The sequence below is a fragment of the Cardiocondyla obscurior genome, linkage group LG12 (genome assembly GCF_019399895.1).
Source record: "Cardiocondyla obscurior isolate alpha-2009 linkage group LG12, Cobs3.1, whole genome shotgun sequence".
Lineage (NCBI taxonomy): Eukaryota > Metazoa > Arthropoda > Insecta > Hymenoptera > Formicidae > Cardiocondyla > Cardiocondyla obscurior.
The window spans coordinates 25,714-47,268 of record NC_091875.1 but is presented as its reverse complement, the minus strand read 5'-3'; the positions used below and the strand labels follow the sequence as shown (position 1 = coordinate 47,268).

At 34.8% G+C, this 21,555-nt stretch overlaps 1 protein-coding gene across 13 annotated transcripts; it reads left to right on the top strand.

Moving 5' to 3' along the window:
* Positions 1 to 826: 826 nt before the first annotated feature.
* Positions 827 to 21,353, top strand: Syp (synaptotagmin binding cytoplasmic RNA interacting protein). Of its 13 annotated transcripts, none has more exons than XR_011546466.1 (13): positions 828 to 1,402; positions 3,865 to 4,241; positions 4,342 to 4,449; positions 4,615 to 4,791; positions 6,571 to 6,706; positions 10,931 to 11,136; positions 11,225 to 11,374; positions 11,465 to 11,610; positions 11,854 to 11,969; positions 13,411 to 13,425; positions 14,217 to 14,365; positions 17,086 to 17,201; positions 17,763 to 17,903. XR_011546466.1 is itself a non-coding variant. In XM_070664418.1 (13 exons), the coding sequence occupies exons 2-13, from the start codon at positions 3,867 to 3,869 to the stop codon at positions 19,547 to 19,549; spliced, it is 1,980 nt and encodes a 659-aa protein (XP_070520519.1). In that variant the 5' UTR covers positions 835 to 1,402; positions 3,865 to 3,866; the 3' UTR covers positions 19,550 to 21,353. The 13 variants fall into 13 exon arrangements, 12 of the variants coding, with proteins under 12 accessions (XP_070520523.1, XP_070520524.1, XP_070520519.1 ...); XM_070664418.1 differs by lacking the exon at positions 17,086 to 17,201 and adding an exon at positions 19,305 to 21,353 and having other exon boundaries at positions 835 to 1,402; positions 17,763 to 17,919; XM_070664416.1 differs by lacking the exon at positions 17,086 to 17,201 and adding an exon at positions 19,305 to 21,353 and having other exon boundaries at positions 835 to 1,402; positions 17,763 to 17,928.
* The last annotated feature ends 202 nt before the right edge of the window (positions 21,354 to 21,555 follow it).

Genomic DNA, 21,555 nt, shown 5'->3' with positions numbered 1-21,555 from the left:
ATAAGTATAATATCTATAGTTTATTCCAGATGTGGAAATATATGCTTTACGTTAGATTTATCGAATCTTAATATTTTTAAATCAGTCGCTCATTATCAAGTTTTTTTATTCAGCTTTCGTAACGTATCGCGTAAACAAACGTTTCGGAATTATATCAATTTTTTCATATATTCCAGCGACATAAAAAAAATGAATTTATCACAGTTTGGCTTATTAAATATTATATTTTGAGAAAAAAATTAATTAAAAAGATATTTAGTGCAATAGTAAAATCCAACGCTTAAATTAAAAGAAGAGGCATTGAAGATAGAATAAAATTAAGATTTAAATAATAAACGATATAGGTGTCTACAGGTAACGAATAAAGATATAAAGCGGTATTTAAAAAGGATTAATTGTTTGGACCAAATAGCGGCAAAATATACTCGGGGAAGAGGAGCCACGAGTCTTTTACGACGGTCCTGAGTAAGGCGGGGTCCGCGGATACCGCGAAGAGAGGTAAGCGGTTGAATCGGATTGGACTGAGGTGCGACTCTAGTGGCGAGGCGCGAGCAAACTGGTTTCAGTTTTGTGGAGCTTGCACCATTGCACCGCTCCTTCAGCGAGGCAGTCCAATTTATGCATCACGGCTATGTAGGCACCACACGATATATCAAAACGCTGCGCCCGGGCCTTAAACTCCACTCACCGTAGTCTCGTCGTCCGCGTCATAATCATCACTCTACCACTACCATCACCCGCCACCACCACTACCATTATCACCTCCACCACCGCTACTACTACCACCACCACTATCATCGTCATCGTCATCGTCAGTACCACCGTCGCCGTCGTCATCGTCGCCACCGCCACCGCCGTCGCCAATGAAGTAACCCACGGGATTTGTGTGTCTGTTCGGTCTGTTTCGGTTTTTCCGTTTTTGTCTTATCACATAAGTGCCTACATAAAACGAAATCTTCCCGTTTTGGAGATTACGCGCGCCGGCAGCACGCGATCAAACGGGCAATCTCTTTTCCTCACGTCGCTCCGTCGTTACGCCTTCGTTCCCTCTCGCGCGCGCGCTGCATTCGCACATCGCTCAGTGCAATTACGCGCAACGGCGTGAATATAACCGCGAGTGCAACCACAGCGCTGCTCCCGCGGCCGCAGCAGCCGTCGCTGTTGCCTTCGTCGTTGTTGCTGCTGCTGCTGCTGCTGCCATCGCCGTCGTCGTCGTCGCCAACCTGAAGCACGGAATACGCTCCTCGCGGAAAAACTGTGACGTGCCGATTAATTATGAGTTTTACGACATTCAGTGGAAGATCCTGACTTTCCCCGGGTTGCCATTGCAACTGATATCTCATCGCCAGAGCAACGACATTGCTAAATTGATACCGGCGTGAGGAGCACTAATTCGGCACAGGTACACACGCATCTTTTATTACAAGTACATCGCTCCATTCTCTCTCTCTCTCTCTCTCTCTCTCTCTCTCTCTCTCTCTCTCTCGGCGGTGAACATGATCGTCGCTTTGTCTCTCGGCTTCGTAAGATAATCCAACTTAGTAAATGCATTTTTTTTTTCTTACATAATAATTTAACATACGAGTCGTAATAGCCATAAGAAAAGAAACAATGTATCGATGGTATCGACGTGTATTTCTTTCTCTCGGAGCATCGAATTTTAATTTTTTCCCGGTACGCGAAGCGAAAAGTGTGATCGGCACTCGAGCGGGCCCGAATTTCCGCATCGCATTGTTTCCTCTGGTCTCGTCCCGCTTCCGGCGGACGCGGGTGCAGTCGCCCGGATGCACCCGCGTGAGCGACATTTTCATGCAATCATGGCTTCTTCGAAGGCTCGCGATGCGCTTGGCGGATTTGCCGGTCCGGTCGGTAACGTATGTCGCGACGGAAGACGCGGGATCAAAATCATGTCGAGTTTTTCGCGTTCGCGAATATTCACGTGCGCTTGGTGCAAATACGGTCGCGGACACGATGGGGCGCTTTCCTCGAGAGCAATGGCAAGTGCGTGGCGATATTATTCGCCGCGTTGGCAGGTGAACGCTTCCCGCGATTTTCCTCATTTGGCGAGGTCGTGCCGGGCTCCGGGTCGTTTCTCTCACGCGCCCCCCGCGTGCTTCATTTCGCGCGATAATTTCCGGCGCGATCGGACACGTCGCCGCACGCGATCCGCCGCCTCCTTGGTTTCTCGGGAGATTAATTTCGCCGCGCGTTCGTGAATCGCTTTGAATATCTCGTGCGGTGGTATGCGTGCGCGCGCGCGCGCGCGTGTGTGCGTGTGTGCACAAACGGACGAATGAACGGGCGAGAGTCGTCGAGCGTGCTCTGGCCGCGCGCTCCGGTTTGACGCGCGTAGCGCTCGACTTTTTTCCCCTCGTGCCGTTTCGCGGGCGCCAATCAGAATTCGCGTGAGCGCGGCCAAGAAAATGGCTAACGTCGTGTCGCTGGGTTCGAGCGTATCTTTGCGCGTCGTTTTGTGAACCCCGTAGTCCGCAATCACGTTGACGTCTGTCGCCATTTCCTCGCGCGGAGGAGCCCGTTCGTTTATTTTGCAAGGTAACGATCGACGTCTGATTTACGCCGTCGGCGCGGCCGATTCCGCGGCGTCGTCCCGCGGTACCGTTCCCCGCTGCCGATTCCGCGAGCGCGAGTGAAAAATATACGGAAATAAACGCGCCGCGAAGTGCATATGCCTGGAGTGCATATAAGTGCATCGTACATCACGGCGGCGGCGGCAGCCGTCGCCGTGTGGAGCGCGGCTGTATTTCGCCGGCCGGCGAATTAACGCGGGTTAAAAATGCGGCCGCGAGTCTCGACGCGGGGATTGCCGCGGCATCAGAGGCGATAAAAAATACAAGAATATCGTCGCGGTGATTTTTGCCGCGCGAAACCTTTGCCGAAGCAGCGATTGCGCCGCTCCGTTCCGCTCCTCTCCGCGCCGCGCCGCTCCGCTCCGCTCCGCGCTGTTGTCGGCCGTTGCCATTGCCGTCTGTGCCAACCGATCGCGCTCGATCGCTGCCTAATCGGTACGCCAAACGGCGAGTGTCGTCAATAACGTACGACATTGTGCATCGCAAATTCTTCTTCTCGTCTCTATTCTTCCTGTTTTCCGTATAAAAGCGAGACTAAAATGTAATGTTTGTGTTCGGCCGTCTCAGATATTTTTAGTTACTTCGCTTTTCGTGTCTGTGTGCGTCAGGGAGATCCGTTCTCGTACGGGGTTCCCGCTTCGTTTTGTGCACTCCGACGTATCCGGCCTTTTCTCCTTCCAAGTCTTTCTCTTCGGCGTTTCGCACGTATGCATTACCGGATGCATTGCCGAGCGCGCGATAGGAGCGAGCGGACGCATGTGTAATTTTTCTTTCACGCACCGGCTCTTCTCCCGGGTTTTTTCTCACGTTTCTCTCTCTCTCTCTCTCTCTCTCTCTCTCTCTCTCTCTCTCTCTCTCTCTCTCTCTCTCTCTCTCTTTCTTTTTCTTCTTCTCTCTCCCTCCCTCAGTCGTCACGCGTTTTGAAGGAGCGCACTTTTTTATTAGAAATTAATTTTTACGCATCTGTATTTTTTTTTTTAGAAAAGTGAGATTAATTAAAATATAATTCTTAGATTTGCTCGAAATAGTAATTAGTGAATTATACTAAATTATACATCTGTTGATCAAGAGTGTTGTTTTTGCATATGTTTAAAATTTGTTGCCAATTATTTTCAGTACTTTTTAAAATTTTTTATTGAAATTGTTTTTGCTATATATTTGAATTTGTTTATTAAACAACGTAGATATTGTGAAAAAATACATAAAATTTTTATACTTAAAAAAATCTAAAAATGATTTATTCTTTGTAAATTTTAACACGATTGTTGTTTTTCAGCTATGGCAGAAGGCAATGGAGAGATAAAAATGGAAGAAAAACAAGAACTGGAAAATGTGGAACGGACAGAAGATTTTAACAAACTCATGCAATACGGACTAGACGAGAAAGTGGCTGCCAAATTGGATGAAATTTACAAGACGGGGAAATTGGCTCATATTGATCTGGATGAAAGAGCTCTTGACGCCTTGAAGGAATTTCCGGTCGACGGTGCGCTAAACGTGCTTACACAATTTCTAGAATCTAATCTGGAACATGTATCTAACAAATCGGCATACCTTTGTGGAGTAATGAAGACATACAGACAAAAAAGTCGTGCCGGTCAAGGCACAGGCACCAGCACAACACCTAAAGCTCCAGATGAGGACAAAATTAAGGTAATGCAAAAACAAGCAATCTGTACATGCGTCTTTATATCTGTCAGTTAATTTTTTTTGTAAATGCTATTTTATAATAATATAAATTTTCATAATATAGTTGATTCTGGAAAGAACGGGGTACCCTTTGGATGTAACTACTGGGCAAAGAAAATATGGTGGTCCTCCGCCAAATTGGGAGGGTCCCACTCCTGGCACTGGTTGTGAGGTAAGCTTCACTTTCCTTACAAATTGCACAATTGTGTGTGTACACAATTTTCGAAAACTTTGACATTTGGATGACATAACTATCAAATGTGTTACATATATTTTTATACAAGTTCTTTTTTTTACTTTTTTACATTTATTATATCGAATATGTTTTTCTAAAAAGGTATTTTGTGGCAAAATCCCAAAAGATATGTATGAAGACGAATTAATTCCGTTATTTGAAAAATGCGGAAAAATTTGGGACTTGAGACTGATGATGGATCCCATGTCAGGTTCCAACAGAGGATACGCATTTATCACATTTACTAACCGGGAAGCTGCGCAGCAGGCTGTTCGAGAGGTATGTTAATATTTTTCCTAAAATTTTCTCTTAGCATAATTATTTGTGTATATTTCGTACAATATATCAAATTTTTTTTTTCTCTTGTCCTAGTTATTAACGTATTGTCACACACATATAGATGATTCGGATCTTTTTATTTTTATTATTTTCAAAATTTTTAGAAATGTTACAAAATTGTTATTGCTACCAACATAACGCTCTTTCGAAATGTTTAAATTGATAGATAAGAATCACTTTCTAATGTTTCTTTCTAACTTATTATGAATTATAGCTCAATTATTATACCAATGACAAAAATACATTAAATATATGCGGGTGTATATGTGTAAATAATAAAAACACATTGCATTGTGCAAATTAACACACATACACACACATATATATTTGTTGTATTTTTTTTGTATAAACATTTCGAATGAGTGTTACTATATTCCTATGTGGCTTGTTCTGTATTATCTATTTTATATTTCTTTGTTTTCCAGTAGATTTAACGCAGATATGTTATTATTTTATCAACTCCGTGCATTTTTATATATTTTAAAAAATTTACATATATTTAAAGAGTATATACACAATTTAGAAGAAAGTAATTTTACACATATATATACATACATTGTGTGTATAAGGGTGAGAACAAAGGAAAAGTAAGAGAAGATTGAGAGATAGAGAATGAAAGTAGAAAGAGAATAAGGAGAGAGAGAGAGAGTGTGTATGTGTGTGTATGTGTGTATGAGAGGGGAAAAAAGAGACTGGGAAAAAAGGAAAAAAAGAGGGAAGGAGAAAAGAGGAAACACATTTATGTATGTATGTATATGTGATACATGTACAAAGTCTATAATCTAAACATTTCAAACATCTTATGTATCTTTTTAAGCAGAAAAATGTTGTTAAAGTTATATAATTTTACAGTTTTGAGAAATACATAATAATACTTTTATTCTATTTTATTAGCATGTTTAAAAAAGATTTTGAAAGCAATATAATTTTTATATGCAATTTTTATAATTATTTGCCATAGAAAAGTGTTAACGGATGAATAAATTCATCAAGTATTAAATACCTCATTGTGGTTTGGTAGCAGTTTGGCACAAAAAGTATCCTATTAAGATATTTAAAATGTTTGAATTAGATGGGACATTCTGTACGTGAAATAAACGGAACAAATATATTTAATTTTTTTTATACACGCACACACACATACGTAGGAACAATCCACATAATATATGTTTTACGTGTATATGTCCCTGACCATTTATTCGTGTTTAAATACGCAATTATATCCAACTGATCCTACATATTTAATAACACTGAAAAATATACATTAATTATGTCCTATGGATGAGTTTCTTTTCCAGCTCTCCTCTTTGCTCAGTGGGCAAAATTGGGAGTGGAGAATCTTTCCGAAAATCACGATGATTGTGTGGTCTAATTGGTTAGGGGTATATTTATCTAATTGGTTGAATCTCATTGGACAGTGACAATTTTTGTAACAAAATTCTGAAAATTGGTAGGCTTAAAATTTGTTTGCAGGAATTCATGATACGTGAAAGGCCGGTTTCCTATATTGTGAAGACTCGAGCGACAAAGCGCATGCCACTTTCTCGCTTTCGTGAACTCACGCCACGTTGCTAATAATAAATATTCATAACTAAATTGCATTATTTAGAAAAAATTTTCCCAAAATTCCGTGTTATTTGCCGTAAAATTATCTTAAAAATTACAAAACTATATCATTGGAACAAAATTAGGCATGTGTCTGTTTTCTGCATCCCACAGCTCGATAATCACGAAATAAAACCCGGCAAGAGTCTGAAAGTAAACATTAGCGTTCCTAATCTACGACTTTTCGTGGGGAACATACCAAAGTCAAAAGGCAAAGAGGAGATCTTGGAGGAATTTGGTAAATTAACAGGTAAAGTGAATTCGAGGCGTGTGTACCTACCTATACCTACCTATTACCTACCTGTCTACCTGTATTGTATAACTTAAGAGTGCTAGCTTTTAAGTAGTGGTTGTAGATGGTATGGAACTATGAGCATCCAAGGATCACATTGATCCTATGATTTGCGAATATACCTTATCGCACCTTTAGTTCTGGTCAGTCTCCTTGCCTCTCGGTTTATTAGTGAACAGTAACACCTCTCTGGTCCAACTCTTCTTTTCCTCGCATATTTAGGTTGACTTGAGTTTTATCTGCTTCCTACTCTGTACACTGAAAGGCAGATATGGCATTTGCTGCGGCGAGTGGCGACGGCGGCTGGCGTACGTGACTTTCCCCTCTCTCGGCCGCTGAGGGCGGGGAGGTGTAGTAGCCCACGTCCCCCCTCGTTCCTCTGTGACCGGTGCTCCGCGACACATGTCCGCGCGCGCGCGCGCGCGCTCTTCGCGTGATATTCTACGCACCTCACGTACCCCAAGTTCACGTACGCTAGCCGCCGTCGCAGCCCCACAAACGCCATTTCTGACGGTGAGTGTACATGCGATTACCTTATCATCCTCTTGATTTTCTTGTCCTTGAATTTTTCGCAACTGATCAACTCATCAATCTTTATTACTGATATCTTCTTCGTCTTCTTTTTTTGGAACGGTAAAAATGAAGCGAGGAAATGGAAAGAGAAAATGTGGAAGCCGTGTGATACTTTTAGATTAAGAATTATTTTTATATCGACAGAAAATATATACGCTGTCTTGCACCATTGCAGTTTTGCAATATGCAAATATGATTCATCACTAAGTCTTTAAGCTTTGGGGGTATGGGAGATTTGCGTGGACCGCTGGGGCGTTTGGCTCGCTAACAAACGGACAGGCACTCCCACCTACTCTGTACGATATCGTTCCTCTGAAACTGTCAAACACCCATGATCCTTCCTCCAAAATAATGCTTTTGATCCTTTCACGTATAATCTATCCGTCTCTGTTCTCCTCCCATCCTTTTTCCCTTAATTGACCTTTCCTTTAAAGAACACTTGATAAAATCCTATGTTCAGACAGCCAATAAGCAGGTGAAATCATAAATGGCAAGCTTAATTGGCACTCTCCTTCCACATTATTCTTACAGCTGAATGATTATGAGATTCGGAAAGGGAAAAAGATTGGTGTTACCGTATCTTATAACAATCACCGCTTGTTTGTGGGAAATATTCCAAAGAATCGAGACCGAGATGACTTGTTCGAAGAGTTTACAAAGCACGCACGTAAGTTGACAATTGTCCTTAAATCAGCAAGCAGTAACCAATGGAAGTTCTCTGGGAGAGATGATGGGACAAAAATTTAATCATCTTATAACGAATCAGGTGTTTTTCTTTATTCGGTAACAGAGGTGCCAGGTGGGTTAAAATCTCCAGCCCTCTTGCATAAATGTGAAACAAAAACCTTGTTGTGAATTGGTATTCGGAGAAACAAAATTTTTATTATTCATTTTCAAAAATATTGATGTTTGGTAACGCTGACCAATTTATTTATAAGCCAAATGTGAACTCTTCTCACCATATTCCTTCATTTTCATTTCTAATATTTTTTGTTTGCAAAATGTGCACAGTTGCAATGAGTAGATGATCGTAATTGTGTCCTACAACCAATCAAATTTATATTACTATTTTATTTTACACGCATATACACATATACACAAATATGCGCGCGCTTTTCCATTCTTCATCCATTTAACCATTTGTCCGTTCATTCGTTCATTCGTTCATTCGTTCATTCGCCAATCCATTCGTCCACCTTTTTATCCATTCATACACATACACTTGTCCAACTTTTGCACACAAACGTATATACATATTACGTCATGTCACACTATATCATCATATATATTTAAAGGAAGAAAGAAAAAAAAAGAAAAAAAAAAAAAAATGCGTATGCGCAAGTAGAAAAGAAACAGAGAGAGAGAGAGAGAGAGTGAAAGAGAGAACGTGAGAAGCATGAAAGAAAGATAAAAAAGGTAGAGGAAGAAGAAAGGAAAAAATATATTATTATATTTTATATATATCTATGTGATTGAGAAATTACAAGTATTTGGTTTTGGGACACAAAATTTAAAATTAGAATGCAAATTTTATAGCAGCCAACATCATTTATTGATTCGTTTAATTACGTTATAGTTATTGAATATTTAAGGTTTTATCTTATTTTTTTTTATTTGCATTTAAAAATATTTATCTATATATTGATTTTTATATACGTAACATTAAATTACATACAAATTATATTAACGGATAAAGATATAATTGCATTTTATAAATGTATAATTGTATGTTTATTACGATGTAATTATACATGAGAAATTTAATATGATAAATCTTTTTTTATATAGTATAAATGTAAATGTGATAAAATGTGATATAAAGGAATGATCAGTGTGATCGAATGAATGTGTCTGATCATCATTATATTTCGTATGTATGTGCATAAATTTCTTGCATGTAACATTAGTGTGTGGACACAGAGAGGAGATAAATACGTAAAAGTGAGGATAAATGGAATTACATTGAATAGTTAAATTCATGTGCAGATAATTTAATAATTAATTTTAAGAGAGCAATTGATATAATGATACAAGGCATCTAAGCTTTTTACTTCTACATATTTTGTGTAATGTGATGAGATAATTGACAGATAAGAAATTAAAAGAATCATTGTTTTTTAAAAAAAATAAATTATTTAGTCAATTAAAATTATATTTTTACACATATTAATGAAAGTAATAAATAATTATTAAAATTATTTTATTCTACTTTATGAATTTGATGTATGTAAAATTGATAACTTGCTCTTTGCACTTAGTATTTAAAAAATAAGTATCAGATGCCTTGTTATCCAAGTGGTATAGCTTCTAAACTGAGAGGAAGGAGAGTAAGATTCTCTCTGAAAAATAAAAATTCAGAGAGCTAATGTCAGATTAATTAAGTCACCTTGTGGAAATCATTAAAAATTGCTTCTTATTTGACAATCTTTTTTTTTAAGTACTTTTACTACTATTTTTAGAAAATATCTGTCAAATTAGATAAGAGTAAAATCAAATCGGGAGATATGAATGATATTTCCACATATTAGAAGACAGAGAGATGAAGGATAATATATAATGTTAAAATATCAAACTCTTTATGTAATTGAATCATTATAATGCATGGGAATTCTAATAGCATGAGAATTATTCTACTTAATAATATTTAAATGCCTTTTAAATCGAATAATCCTCTCAAATTCTTTAAAAAACATGCAGATTTAGTAAGAAGTGATAAAGAATACATATGTATACGTCAAAATTGTTTTACAGAATTTAGAGCTTGTATCTCTCTCTTTGTAGTTATTAATAGCGTTTGTATTTTTCTATTCTTTTAATCCTGATTTTCTGTAGTTTTCTATTTCAGATTTTATTATGACAGATTGTTAGCGTTTGGTGAAGTAATGTCTCTTTTTTTTTTTTTTTTTTTTTTTTTTTTTTTTCCTCCCTTTCATGTTTAATCCTTTAGTAAGATAAATCCTTTAATAAATTTTTATTTGATAAATTTATTTTTGAAACTTTTTTTAAAGATTTTAATTGTGTTTCTTTTAAAATATGAATAAACGTAATTTATAAAGAAATATTGGTGATAATGTCTAGACAAGATTTCTGTAATAAGTAAAGATATGACGAAGTAATTTTATATCACAGAAATGTTTCTTGCTATAAATGTATACATTTAAATGGTTCAAGAAATTAATCTTACATATTATTATATCGTCTGATTTATTAACGCGGTTGTTATCAATTTATTGCTTTTGTCTAGTTTTCTTATTAAATAATATTCTTGTACTGCATATAAAGTAATATAGATAGGAACCGTATTTGGTGTACAATAATTAAAACTTAATAGCATACATTTTTATATATGTTAAAAAAAAAATTATATGAATTATTTAAATATTTAAAAATATTTTAAATAAGTAATACAAGTATCATGTTTACTTGAAAATGCAGTGAAATTGCTCGTGGTAAATTGTACATAAAATCATAATAGTTGCTTGAGTTTATATTTTATTTTGACACCGTTTTAATATTTTGTCATACAGTAGCAATTCTTAAAACTTTGTGAGTATCTTGTCACGTTCGAATGAATCTCATCTACTTTTTGTATGGTTTTTTGACATATAGCTGGCCTGACAGAGGTGATTATCTACAGCTCACCAGATGACAAAAAGAAGAATAGAGGTTTTTGCTTTTTGGAATACGAATCTCACAAAGCAGCTTCCTTAGCCAAACGAAGATTGAGCACTGGACGTATTAAAGTTTGGGGATGTGATATTATTGTCGATTGGGCTGATCCTCAAGAGGAGCCGGATGAACAAACCATGTCCAAAGTAAATAATGATAAAATAATTGGCTTTAATTATTATGCAATTTTTTAATTGTCGAATTAAATAAATTCTATAAAATCGTTGTGTTTAGGTACGTGTACTTTACGTACGAAATTTGACACAAGATTGCTCTGAGGAGAAGCTAAAAGAAAGTTTTGAACAGTATGGCAAAATTGAACGAGTGAAAAAAATCAAGGATTATGCTTTTATACACTTTGAAGATAGAGATAATGCTGTTAAGGTAAAAAATATTTTAAGATTAACTTCATTTATATAATCAATCAGTTTTCAATAAAGATATAATTTAAATATACGTATGTATTTTCTTAAGGCAATGAATGAATTAAATGGTAAGGAGATGGGTGGATCCCATATAGAAGTTTCATTAGCAAAACCACCATCCGATAAGAAGAAGAAAGAAGAAATGCTGCGTGCTAGGGAAAGACGAATGATGCAAATGTTACAGGGTAGAGGCGGGTAAGCGATATAACATTTTTTTTATTAATTTTAATATATGGTTATTATTAAATTTTAATTTTATTTACTTTTTTTTTTTAATTAAAATTTCAATTAAAGATATTTGAATATCTGAATATTTTGTTGCGTCTCTTTGGGTTATACACATCGCTTCCACTAATTTTGGATTTTTGTATCTATGTATCTCCAGTCTTGATATTCACATCATGAAAGGTGCTATATTGTTTTTTTTTTTTTTCACAGTGGATCTCCGTCTCATCCGAGCATGATGGGAGGACCAATGCCAGTTCGTGGACCCACACAAGGACCTCGGGGCACTGGTGCAGGTATGCGTGGACAGATGGGACGAGGCGATTACGGTTAGTTCAAATTTGGATTCTTTTTTTTGCTGCACTGTTTCATGTATTTTCCGCGAGTATTCTAACAGCAGAAACTTTAATTTTTGTGCTAAAGTAAATTTCAATAATTTTATAGCACAGATATTGATACACGTGCTTTTATAAATTGGCGTTTTTTTTTTTTTTCACGTAGTATTTACATAAAAAGTACTGTATTTATAATACTTGTACTGATCTTCATTAATCATGTTGGATCGTAAAATATTTGAAGATATACATGTATATGTCAGAATAGTACTAAAAAGAATTTATAAATATTAAAGTTACGTGATCAAAATCGTGTTGTACTATTTCAAACATAAAAAATAAAAGATTAGTTAATTTATATTATTAATTATGTTTATTAATTATTTTATTAGAATCATAAAAATGTTTTGCTGTTAAAAATGATAACGTACTTTGAGTTTATCTACATATATATATACATGAAATAATTATCATAGTTTATTATACTAAACTTATAAGAGTTGATAAGAAGATATATGTATTATACATGTATGTACAATTTTTGTTTTTTCTTTATATAATTTTTAAAATTTTGAATAGAGAATGTTTCATTATTAGTATATTAAATATTATTATTTTTTGAAATAATGACATACAATATAAAAATCGCATGCTTTGGGAATTTTTCACTATCTCATTAAATTTCTTTGCTTACGCGCATGATTGATAACTTTGAGCGTTTGAATAAAAAATACTGAGTATTTATTTTTTTCATAGTTTTTTTTTTTTTTTTTTTTGATTGAAGTTTGTTCTGTTTAATCTTCTTAACCAAAACCATTCATTATCCTTTTATATTTTAAATGATTTATTGTTACGAATATACTTTAATACAGAAATAGCAAATTTAATCTGAATAATTAAACGTAACTATTTCTCAGATATACCTGTTTTGAATTTAGTTTTGAAATATTTGTATATTGCATTTTTTTCATTTTCTTGATCTTTTTAAAATTTTATTTAATTACGTAAAAACAATGTTCACGAAAATATGTATTGTATAGTACATACTTTGTATATTTGTAACACGCGCGTGCACACACACATATATGAATACATGTATGTATGTATGTATGTTAGATGTGTGCTTAGCATTTTGTGTAATATGATCATCTTATTGCCTTACCACTACCACTTCCTGTGATATCTGTTTCTTTTTTTTTTTTTTTTTTTTTTTTTTATTTTACCGAAAGGTAATTGCATGCTCATTTTCTTATATGTTTTGTATTTTTGTTTAATGTCTCAGTGAAAATTATTTTGTGGTAGTGCACAGAATATCATATGCATTGCTAAGGCAAACAGTTTTTATATAATTTTCTTTTTATTTGTATTTAAATGAGCGTGTGTGCATCTCGTGTACATAGTACGATGCATCATCAATTCCAAAATCTGTTTTCAGCTCTCCAGGAAATAGGTAAGCCGTGATAACGAATGATGAATGATGAAACAGTTGTAAAGTATCATGTAGTATTGTGTATTTTCTTCCTTTTTTTAAGTTGACTTAAATGTCCAATTTAAATATGTATTGCGAGGTCATTGAAAACTAATTCTCTTTTTTAAAAAAAATATAAAGTTTTTATTTTACTTTTTTAAAATTATAAATTTTTAACTATCATCATATTTTCTTCCTTTATAAATATCCAGCAATAAATATTTTAATAAAGTTTCTTGATAAAAAAAAAATATAGAAATAAAAATTAATATTTAAATTGCAAATCGTATTGCTAACTTATTTATTTTTAATTATTAATACTTGTTACTTAAAATATTTTGTATTCTTCTTTTCTATCAAATAGAATTGTTTTAAATTTTAGTAATATTCCGTCTGGAATAAATGTAACGTTTTCAAACGACCTTGCAACCTTTTATCTCAAGAAATGTGTTGGTGGTAGGGTAATTATTACGCAGTTTATTGCGATATTTCATATATTGAGTGTTTTTACCATTATCTTTTTTTTTTTTTTTTTTTAAATTTTTTCTATCGAAACCATACCTTCCGCACATATATTTTTATTCTCGATATATAATAAAATTTATTTTTGGTTTTCTTTCTCTTTTGTTTCTATTATATTGGCATTTTCGAAATTATCTTTTCCCGGCATGCCTTTCTTATAATATTGAGATAGTATTATTATATTTGAGTAAGTTGTCAATTGGATATATCGTGGCTAAATTTGGGTCTATTTGTAATGTGTGTTTTTATAGATTATGATTACGACTATTACGGTTATGGGGATTATCGAGGTGGCTACAGTGATCCCTATTACGATGACTATTATCGATACGAAGATTACTATTTCGATTATGCGCCGCCTCCGCCGCCTGCCAGAGGGAGAGGCAGGCAGCCGCAACCGGTGGGTCGCCTTTTTTAATGGTTCTAAAAAGTCGTTTTTGTTCCTGAAATTATTATTAATTTTTTTTTATATACCAGCAGTAGTTTGACTGTGGCACAGTGTTCGCGGATTCTCCTAATACATCGAATTTCTCTCCAATTTTTTTTCGTCCAGATCAACACATCTGTCCATATATTTTTTCTGTCTGAGCGTGTAAAATTAACGCTGGCTAATTGGGTATGCGCTAGCTTTACTATAATCACTATTAACGCAGGGAGATGTATATTTTAATATAACCCTGATTTTATAATGTTAAATGCACCACATCCACGATATAGTACTTGTCTGAGCATACAATTTTTACTCAATTCAGTGAGAGTGAAAGAGAGAGAGAGAGAGAGAGAAAGAAAGATAAAAAAGAGAGAGAGAGAGAGAGAGAAAGATAAAAAAGAGAGAGAAAGAGAGAGAGAGAAAGGTAGAAAGAGTCAGGAGAGAATGTCATGAAGAGCGCACAGTGAACGTTAATGTATTTATATATAAACTCTATATGATTCTATACTATACTAACATCAAGACTTTGATACTAAAATTGAACCTTATAATCCGAACACATTGCCACTTTCAAATTGCTTGCAAATCATATCTGAGCCATGGTAGACCCAGTCTAAATTTTTTAAATACAGCCGGGAAAAGCAATTTAAACCAAAAACATAGGAATAAAAAGAAAAGAGAAAAGACAGAGAAGACATATAAAATAAAGAAAAAAAAAAAACGAAAATCTCAAGATAAATGTCTATAAATCCTCCCAAGGAAGAAGATCGCACATTTTATAATAGTGTTGCAGGATCCCCTAACACTATTTCATCGTCATTATTATTCTAGCACAGTTTCAGGAGAATTCCAGATGTAGGCAGAAAGCAGTGTACAGGACTTTTTATATATCGCCGTCGTTTTTCATTATATTTCAGTTTCCATGTACGAGGAATATCTATATACAGGAATATATATATATATTTTTTTTTTTTTTTCGTAGAGCGACGTTACGTCTCGTGGCTCGGATATGATGTTACACTTTTTCTATGTCAAGTTACAGGGTTATCCAAACATGACAAAAGGGAGCGAATGGGCGCCCTGCGCGAAAAACAAAATTATTTTTACTATTTTATTTTTATTATATTTTTATATTGCGATTAACTTTTTCTCTTGGCAGTATCTCGCTATTGCGATAACACATGTACACTTAGGTTTCTCACATGTTATCCAGCGTTGCTATGTTCCCCGTGTTATATATGATGTGCACACGTAATTTGCCCCGTCGCTTTAAAGAAAAAAAAAAAAAAATAGATAAACAAGGAGAGTCTTCTTCGAATTGTCCTCGCATTATCTTGCGTCTTGCGATAACATTCCTTTTGCTTTTTTTTTTTTTTTTTTTTTTTTTTAATTATTTATTCCGAACGTAATTTCGATCGCATTCGACGATTTCGTTCGTTTCCCAAGAAAGTATATATTAGTTTCTTCTAGATATTCTTTATTTATAATTTTTATTTGCTGCATTCGCACGAACCAATACATGTGTATCATGTTTTTTTTATGCATCAATTTTTTTCTTATTTTTTAATTTTTTTCCAAATTTTACTATAAGAGATTATACATCTGTTTTTGTTTTACTTAGCATTACCAAACTTTTCTCTAATTAAACATGACACAAATATTCATCTTTTTATCATTTCTCTGTAGTAGGAGTAAAACATGTAATTCGCGAATCAAGAATATAAATAACGATGGCGATAGAATTGAGTTACCTCGTTATTGTTTAGCTCAAAAATGTCTTTCTTTAAGTTGAAATTAAACGTCGCTTTGTTCTCTTCGATATCAGTTTTGTATTATTCAACTTAATTGTGTGTCAACGATAACGTTCGTATGCATCAGATTAAATTTCTTGCAGGAAAAGATGTTAATCAATTCTTATATGTTGTATGCACAATATCTTGTACTGAAAGAAAACAGTTATTTAATAACCCATATCAAGTGTCTCGTAATAACTGTATCATTTTTCGTGAACAGGCAGAATGGATTAAATCGAATAGCAAACATCTCTACTGTTTTGCGATTACGACTTGCTTATTTATAAATTTTCATTAATTGGACGCTTATTAATTACGAAAATCGTAAAATGCTAGAAAACTTACTTTTCTATTTGATTCGTTCCATCTGTTCGCGTGAGGTGCTGTTATTGTTGGACTTTTATCTATACATAAATTATTTTAACTTTGGGAAAAAAAAAAAAAAAAAAAAAATGGGAAAAGAAAATAATTTAACATGCCAATTTCATGTTTATTAAACAGGAGGAAAAGTTCGTCGCAAATTATAAACAGCCGTATTGGAACTAAGGAGTGATAAACGTCATTCGAATCAATGAACTTGTTCGCAAATGGTTTATCGTGTATGTGTCACGTGAAGATCAATAATACTTAATTAATGATATTTCATTGCTTGTACACTGAATTGTGCATAGGTATACTAAAGACCACGGAGATAGATGATGGATTAGAGAGGATTGCGTCCCCCGTATATAGCACCAGTGAACATGTTTTGCAGTTCTCGCTTTGGCCTTCCACCGTCCTCACATCCATGTATATAAAAACCATAGCTTACGCTTAAATCACATTTGTTTTTAACGCTTTTAACAATGCTGCGCCGCTTATTTATATAATACGCCTTTTGGTTGAATTTTGTTTTAGCTGCCAGTGCAATAGCTTGTGTCGCTTAAAAGTTCCTACGCCAACCAATCAGTTCGCTTTTCGCTTTACTACATTGGATAACTCTGCTAACTCCTACTGCTGTATGTAAAAACGTGGTTAGTAAAGATTTGGTCATAGGTGATTTACCTCTTCTGCCACGTTCGTCTTTTCTCTATCTTCTAATTTTCTCTTCCCTTTACTCCTCCATTTTCTAAACTGTCCCTCGATTTTCTCGCTTCCTTTCTCACTCTGATATCTACTCATCTTTTTTCACGCTACGTCATCATGGATGTATATACATATATATAAAATATATAAGTGTAATGTACATCTATCCTCCAAAAACAGCGCGAATAATATACACATATATGTATTGGAAAAATCCAATCAGCAGTATACCAACTGAGAACTCTTATTTTCATTGTATCTTGTTACTGTTGCTACTACATTTTTAAGGCTTACTATTGTTTCATACTGTGCATAACTAAATTATATACAGGGCAGAAGAGACGCATAAAGATATATATATACATACATATATATATATATATATATATATATATATATATATATATATATATATATAAAAGAAAGAAAAAAAAGAGTTAAATAACGCAAATATAATACTAATTATTGTACAATTATGGGGTAACAATTTGGTTGTGTAATTTGGGTAGGCTGGTCGTGGCCGTGGAGTAGTGCCACGTGGCCGAATCGGTGGCCCGCAAGCCCGTGGGCCAGTCAGGGGGGGACGCAACCCCGCAACTTCAGGGGCCCGTGGGGTCCAGCGGCTGGCCGCTCGTGGGGGGGTCCGCGCCAAGGGAAGTTTACCAGGTGAGGATGGTCTGTATCTCCACAATAAATCGTCTTTAACACTCTTTACATTTAATTCTTACACAGAGCGCACTCTCCTCATATACACACATTCACACACGTACCATGTTACCAATTATTTCCAGAGTTTTGTATCAGTCGTTGTTTTTCTAACTTTCGTCGTGTCAAAGTTTTGTTAACGATGATATTGTTAAAACATTTTTTTAAGACTTCTGAAAAATACATGATACATTGGTTACTTGGTTACTTGTAAAAAAAAAAACCAGTATTAAATGGGAGAGATAAAAAGATTTAAGAGAGATTAAAAAAGAGAGAGGGTCTTGCGACGAAAGTAGTTTACCAAATATATACAAGTCTTTTTTTCAACTAGAATAATTGCTGTTACAGTATTAATTGTAATTTTATACTAGTTATCACATAATTTTGTATCTGAATTTTTTAAAATCTGCTACAAATAGTACTGTTATTATCGCTAGAAAGCTCTAATTACATCTACGCTTTTGCTTTTTAATAAATTTATGCTCTTGTTCAATTGTTTCCTTAAAAAAAAAAAAAAAAAAAAAAAAAACTCAACATCTTTTTTTTTATAGTACTTCAAGTACATTTTAATAAGTATACATATACGCAATGCCTATATATATTTATAGAACGTTTATCTCCTCACTTCCAAAATGCAAATGTAACAATTGTAATTAATTGTTACTAACATAATGTATCAAAACTCAGAATAGTTACTTCTCCTTATTACAGTCACGAATTTTTACTATACTTGAAAAGGTACTTAATTACGTTAATTACGTTTTAATTCTTTTCTTACAGATTTACTAATGACATTTTTAATCAGCCTAAGGTTTTCAAAGTGCATATATAATAATAATTACTTTATCAAATAATTGCATGTACTTTTGTACATTGTTACGAATCGTTCATGTATTATTCATCTTACAGTAAACCACCATCCAATTCATCTTCCCACCAAGGTATCCAAGTCCCATCCACCCAATAATAAACTACCCAATAAAAGCAGTAGGTTAGTAACTCTTTTTATGCTTATATCACGTATTGGTTTAAAAATAAATTATTGCAACTTTGTAAAGTAAAGAGAATACTTGATTAATTATTTTTATTTTTTAAAGTCTTATTTCACGCGGTTATCACAGTACGCCTCCACATTAACATTTCACGAACACATCACATATATCAACACAAGTTGTCTTGAAATTTTCTTCAGCACTTCTTTGTGCAATATTTTGCAAGCATCACGCACAATGGTAAAAAGAGTGCTCCTTAATTTAATATAAATGTTTTTTTTTTTTTTTTTTTTTTAATAATTTTATTTCGCACGATTACCGGTCTTATAACGTTGATAATGTTTTTTACAGCAGGTAAACGAAAATTTGACGGGGGTCACCAGAACCAGGGGGAATCTAAGCGTCGCTTCCAGAGCAATTGGGGAAACCAGCCCCTCGCCCAACAACCACTGGGCAATGCATATGGATTGGCGAGTGTAAATGGTGGCAGTGGTGGTGGTGGCGGTGACATAGCTTTTGGAAGTAGAGCCGGCACACTCGGCGGTGTTTCCGGTGACGATCACGAATGGTACCAAGACTCTTATCAGTCGTGGAGCTAACTTCTGCAATCCTGTGAGTGATGAAAAAGTACGCACGAACAAATGCATGATAAATGAAGTGAAAAACAGAAAACATATAAAATAAGGGGAAAATTAAAATCAGACTGACAAAACGTAGAAAGAAAGAAAGAAAGAAAGAAAGAGAAAGAGAACGAGAGGAGAAGGGGGGGGGAGGAGGAAACTCGAAACGAAGGGAAGGAAAAATCATCCATTTGTATTATTATCGCTCTTATCGAATTCAAATAATTGTAAATGTTTTTTCATATTAATGAACACGCAGCAACTGTGTTCTGCGCCACCACCATCGCCCGCTGTTGTTGTGATTATGTACAGTGATGTGCCACTGAGACTAATTATTATATCGGAGTGTGACCACCCACCCACCCCGTACTATTATTATTATTATTATTATTATGATAATACTAATCTAAGTAACCACTACTGCATTGTCACATTGTTTACTGCCAAGTGATGAAGATCAGCGATGTTGACATAGGGATTGTGATGGCTTGTATTAGTTAAGAGAACTCATGGAAGCCTGCGGTTTATTACGCGATGACTAGATGTTTTGAATCTATATGAGGAAGCATGTGTGTTAGATAGCTCGAAGAACGAATTAAATAGCGTGGGAGAAAAACGGAGAAGTTACAAACAGAAGTTAGAAATTGAAAAAACGGAACTTTGAGGAAGCAGAAAATATTATAGATGTGTAGACGAGCAGAAGATGCAGGGCGAGAATGCGATATTTAGTGAGTGTGCGAGAGAGAAAGAGAGAGACAGATTGTCTTTAAACGGAATGTGTCTGTGTGTGTAATTGTGCGTGGAGCACGTCAAGCGTGCCGCAAGACCATCTATTGTTGGTCTATAAATGTGTACAGTCAGTGAAACTATTATTATTAAGAGTCACACAGGCAAAGTTTTGCGAAAGTAGCGAGTATGAAACGTTGCAACGGCTCTGCAAATGTCTCCCAAATTAGGTTTTGATTACGGTCACGCGAGGGTTCTATTGGGTAAGAAAAGGGGAAAATGGAAAAAAAAAAAAAAAAAAAAGAGTATTGCTCACAATCGAGAGAAAACCCACTTGTACAGTAAATTTTTCAATGACAGTATCCAAGTAGCAAGGCAAACTCGGATCCAAATTATAATATATTTATTTGTTAATGTGTTTCTTTTTTTTTATATTTGAAAAATTAAAAAATCGATCGTTGAAAACAATTATCTAAAGTAAATCTATTCCCTTTGAAAGGGAAAAAAAGAGTGTATTGTTTCTTCTAAATTTTATGTAAAAAGTAAATTTGTTTCTTGTATTCTTTTACAAAAATAGAAAAAAAAAAGAAAGAAAGAGAAGTTTTTAAAGATGACTGACTACGAATTTGATAATGATAGTCACAGATTGAGGTAGGATGTAAAATGTAATGTTTACAAATGCATGAACACATACAGCACACATTTTGAGTGTTGACTTGTTGTTATTGTTAGTCTGTTAGTTAATTAGTAAGAGTTGTAAGTGCGGGCTGTAGTTGGTCCCTGTCCCTGGAGCCCAGACACCCCCTGTTCTGGATGATTATTTGAAAAAGGGAAGAAAAACGAAAACATATGCAAATCATTTGTATTTTACACGCACCCCCGGAATATGAAGACAAACACGGCGTAAAGATAAAAAAAAAAAAAAAAAAGAACATAAGGACATTGTAATAACGGAATAGCATATCAGACTTCTGTTTGTTATAATACACCAAATGAGAGACGACACAACTGCATACATACACACACACACACACACACACACACACACACACACACACACACACACACACATACATTAATACATAATACGTGAGTAATATGCGCACGTTCTACACATTCGCTCATACTTATATCCACATATGAACATACACATACACATACACATCTACTCACGATAAACGCAAACGCATATGCACATATGCGCGCGTGACATTTGAATAACGGTTATTATTAGCATCTCGGATTGGATTTGGGACAAT